This window comes from Copidosoma floridanum, unplaced genomic scaffold (genome assembly GCF_036245765.1).
Source record: "Copidosoma floridanum isolate Cflo_tuat_1 unplaced genomic scaffold, Cflo_Japanese_pri ptg000001l, whole genome shotgun sequence".
NCBI lineage: Eukaryota > Metazoa > Arthropoda > Insecta > Hymenoptera > Encyrtidae > Copidosoma > Copidosoma floridanum.
Genome location: NW_028321878.1, coordinates 11,943,930 through 11,946,346, shown reverse-complemented (window position 1 = coordinate 11,946,346; position 2,417 = coordinate 11,943,930). Strand labels below are relative to the sequence as shown.

Below are 2,417 nucleotides of genomic sequence, written 5' to 3'. Positions count from 1 at the left end.
TAAGCACTTGATTGTAAATAAGTATGTGATAAATATGCATCTATATATATATATATGTAAATATAAATCGATTAATCTTTTTGACATTTAATTATCGAATACCTGTAATTATGTTAAATCAAAAAATAAAGAAATCTTATGAATAAAAGTGAACTTTCAATGTACGAATTATATTTCTATTTTTATTCCCTTTTTACCCTTTTTCTCGGCGTAGTAAGCCTCTGGAAAATTAAAATTTAGTTATGCTCTTTTATCCTTAATAATTTTATTTACACACATTTAATATTTTAAAAGTTAACACTATGCATTTTATTTGAAATATTCAACTTGATATGTACAAACATGAGTAAAAAACTATGCTCGTGAAGCACCTACAGTACAATCAAAAAGCTCTGGATTGACAAAAGTTCCAGTTTTATCAATTAAAAATTGATATTTCTTTTCTTTGAGTTTAATCATTGCGTATGACTTTGCTTCGTTTCTGGAAGTTTTACAGTCCACCTATAAAAATAAAAAAATTTTTAAAGAAATCTGTCAACCACGTGTTTTATCAAAATTAAAAGTGAAATTACATGTGATAGGGGAACTGTCATTTTTTTGAAATTGAATAAAGGGTGATAAGTAACGATAGTCACATTTTCACCACCCTTGTGCAACACAACATACTTTACAGTTCTGACAGTGATAAACCAGACAGCTGTTAATATCAGTGGTCCTAAAAAAAATTATGATCAATTGGATGATTGGCTGCTTACTAATTATTCCAAGTATTGGATTTATAATATAGATTAAACAAAAAGAGCAAAAGATACCTGCAAGTATTCCAATAATGACAGCAGATACGGGAAAAATATTATCATACAATCTTGTTTTCCATGGTATGGTAGGATTGAATAGGTCCTTGCACAAGACCATATAAACGTTGTCAGCCATGAACAAACAACCAATCATGGCAACAATGCCAAACAGCAAAGATCCTCTCATAAAAATATCTTTCTCCAATCTATACAGCATAACGTTATTTTTTATTTTTGTGTTTATTCTCAAGGGATTGTTCTGACTAGCAGTGCCTGTACTTTCAAAGCGTTTCAAAGCATTTGACTTGGATACCACCTGCTTGCTGAACTGATTCCATCCGATAATATAAGTTCTGGAAATAAATCCGAGTTGGTCACTAGCTTCAGCCAAAAATTTATAAACAAATTTTGATTTTAAGTATATATATACTTGACATAACCTCATACCTCCAACATGATTTGTTTAAAACAGGCGATTTCCAGTTACTGAAATTTCTCAGTGCTCGTGGAAGTTGAATTATTTGTTTATTTATAAACCCTTGTGCAGCATATGGTTTAAATATTCTGGATACCGCAAAATTGTCGCATTTTGGACAGATCCGAAAGTGCAGTCTTGAAACACCAACCACAGCTCCGAACATCGCAATAACTTTTTAATTCAAACAAGATTTGAAAATAACCATCAAAGCACTCGATTATGTATTAGAAAGTGCTGTCACGCCATTATAACTAAAATTAGGGAACAAATAAACAAACGATATACATTTTACGCCTCGGCTGTTTTTGTTCTGCTGCGCATTTCCATGCATCAGCCGGCACTATAATAGCACACTAGCAGAAGTAATTTCTGCAGTGCGACCTCTGCTTGTCATCGTTTGAATTAAGGTTAGATATCCTTTTACTATTATTTACTTTTACACAGCTATTAACCATAGATGCTTTATTAATTAGATCTTACATGATAAATCATATTTCAAAACAAAAATAATCACCCAACAACAATAATATGCCAACAATCATCAAAATTCCTAAAATTGTGTTTTCCATCAGTCGGTAAGAAGTGACGAGTGTGCCTTCAATTGGTAATGAAAGAAAAGTAGCTTATCGACTACGAGGTGGCGCGATCCTTCAAAAGTTTGCCCATTGAATCCAATAACCTGAGGATGTCAACGGTACGATTGAAGACCTTCACTAATGATATATAAGTATACTTAAATAAAGGCACACGGAAGCATGTGAAACTGGCCAAAATAAACAATAAACTGCAGAAAATGAGATCAGCGCCATCTAGCGTACGCGTGCTCTTGGCGTCTTGGCGGCATTTGAAGGGTGACTTTCGCGCATGCGCACAACTCGCCATCTGGATATTTGCTGTCTCTGTCTAGCTGCAGTCATTTAGCTATAATGTAAGTATAGTCATTTGCATGCTAAATGTTATAATAAAAGTATACTTATCCCAAGCGCCGAGAATCGGAAGATCACGACGCTCATGAATCCCGAATGTCCTGATGTCCAAAGGTAAGTACTTATGAGCCATAATAACGTAAATAATGAGAACGAATAACAATTAAGTATTTACGATCTCATATGCATATACAACTCTCTGCATAATGTCGAACC

General features: G+C 33.4%; 1 protein-coding gene across 1 annotated transcript; it reads right to left on the bottom strand.

The window, feature by feature from the left end:
- Positions 1–210: 210 nt before the first annotated feature.
- On the bottom strand, positions 211–1,597 carry LOC106642941 (transmembrane protein 223). The gene is made up of 4 exons (XM_014357875.2): positions 1,245–1,597; positions 813–1,150; positions 573–715; positions 211–501 (listed from the first exon to the last, which is right to left on the bottom strand). The coding sequence occupies exons 1-4, from the start codon at positions 1,436–1,438 to the stop codon at positions 355–357; spliced, it is 822 nt and encodes a 273-aa protein (XP_014213361.2). The 5' UTR covers positions 1,439–1,597; the 3' UTR covers positions 211–354.
- Positions 1,598–2,417: the final 820 nt, after the last annotated feature.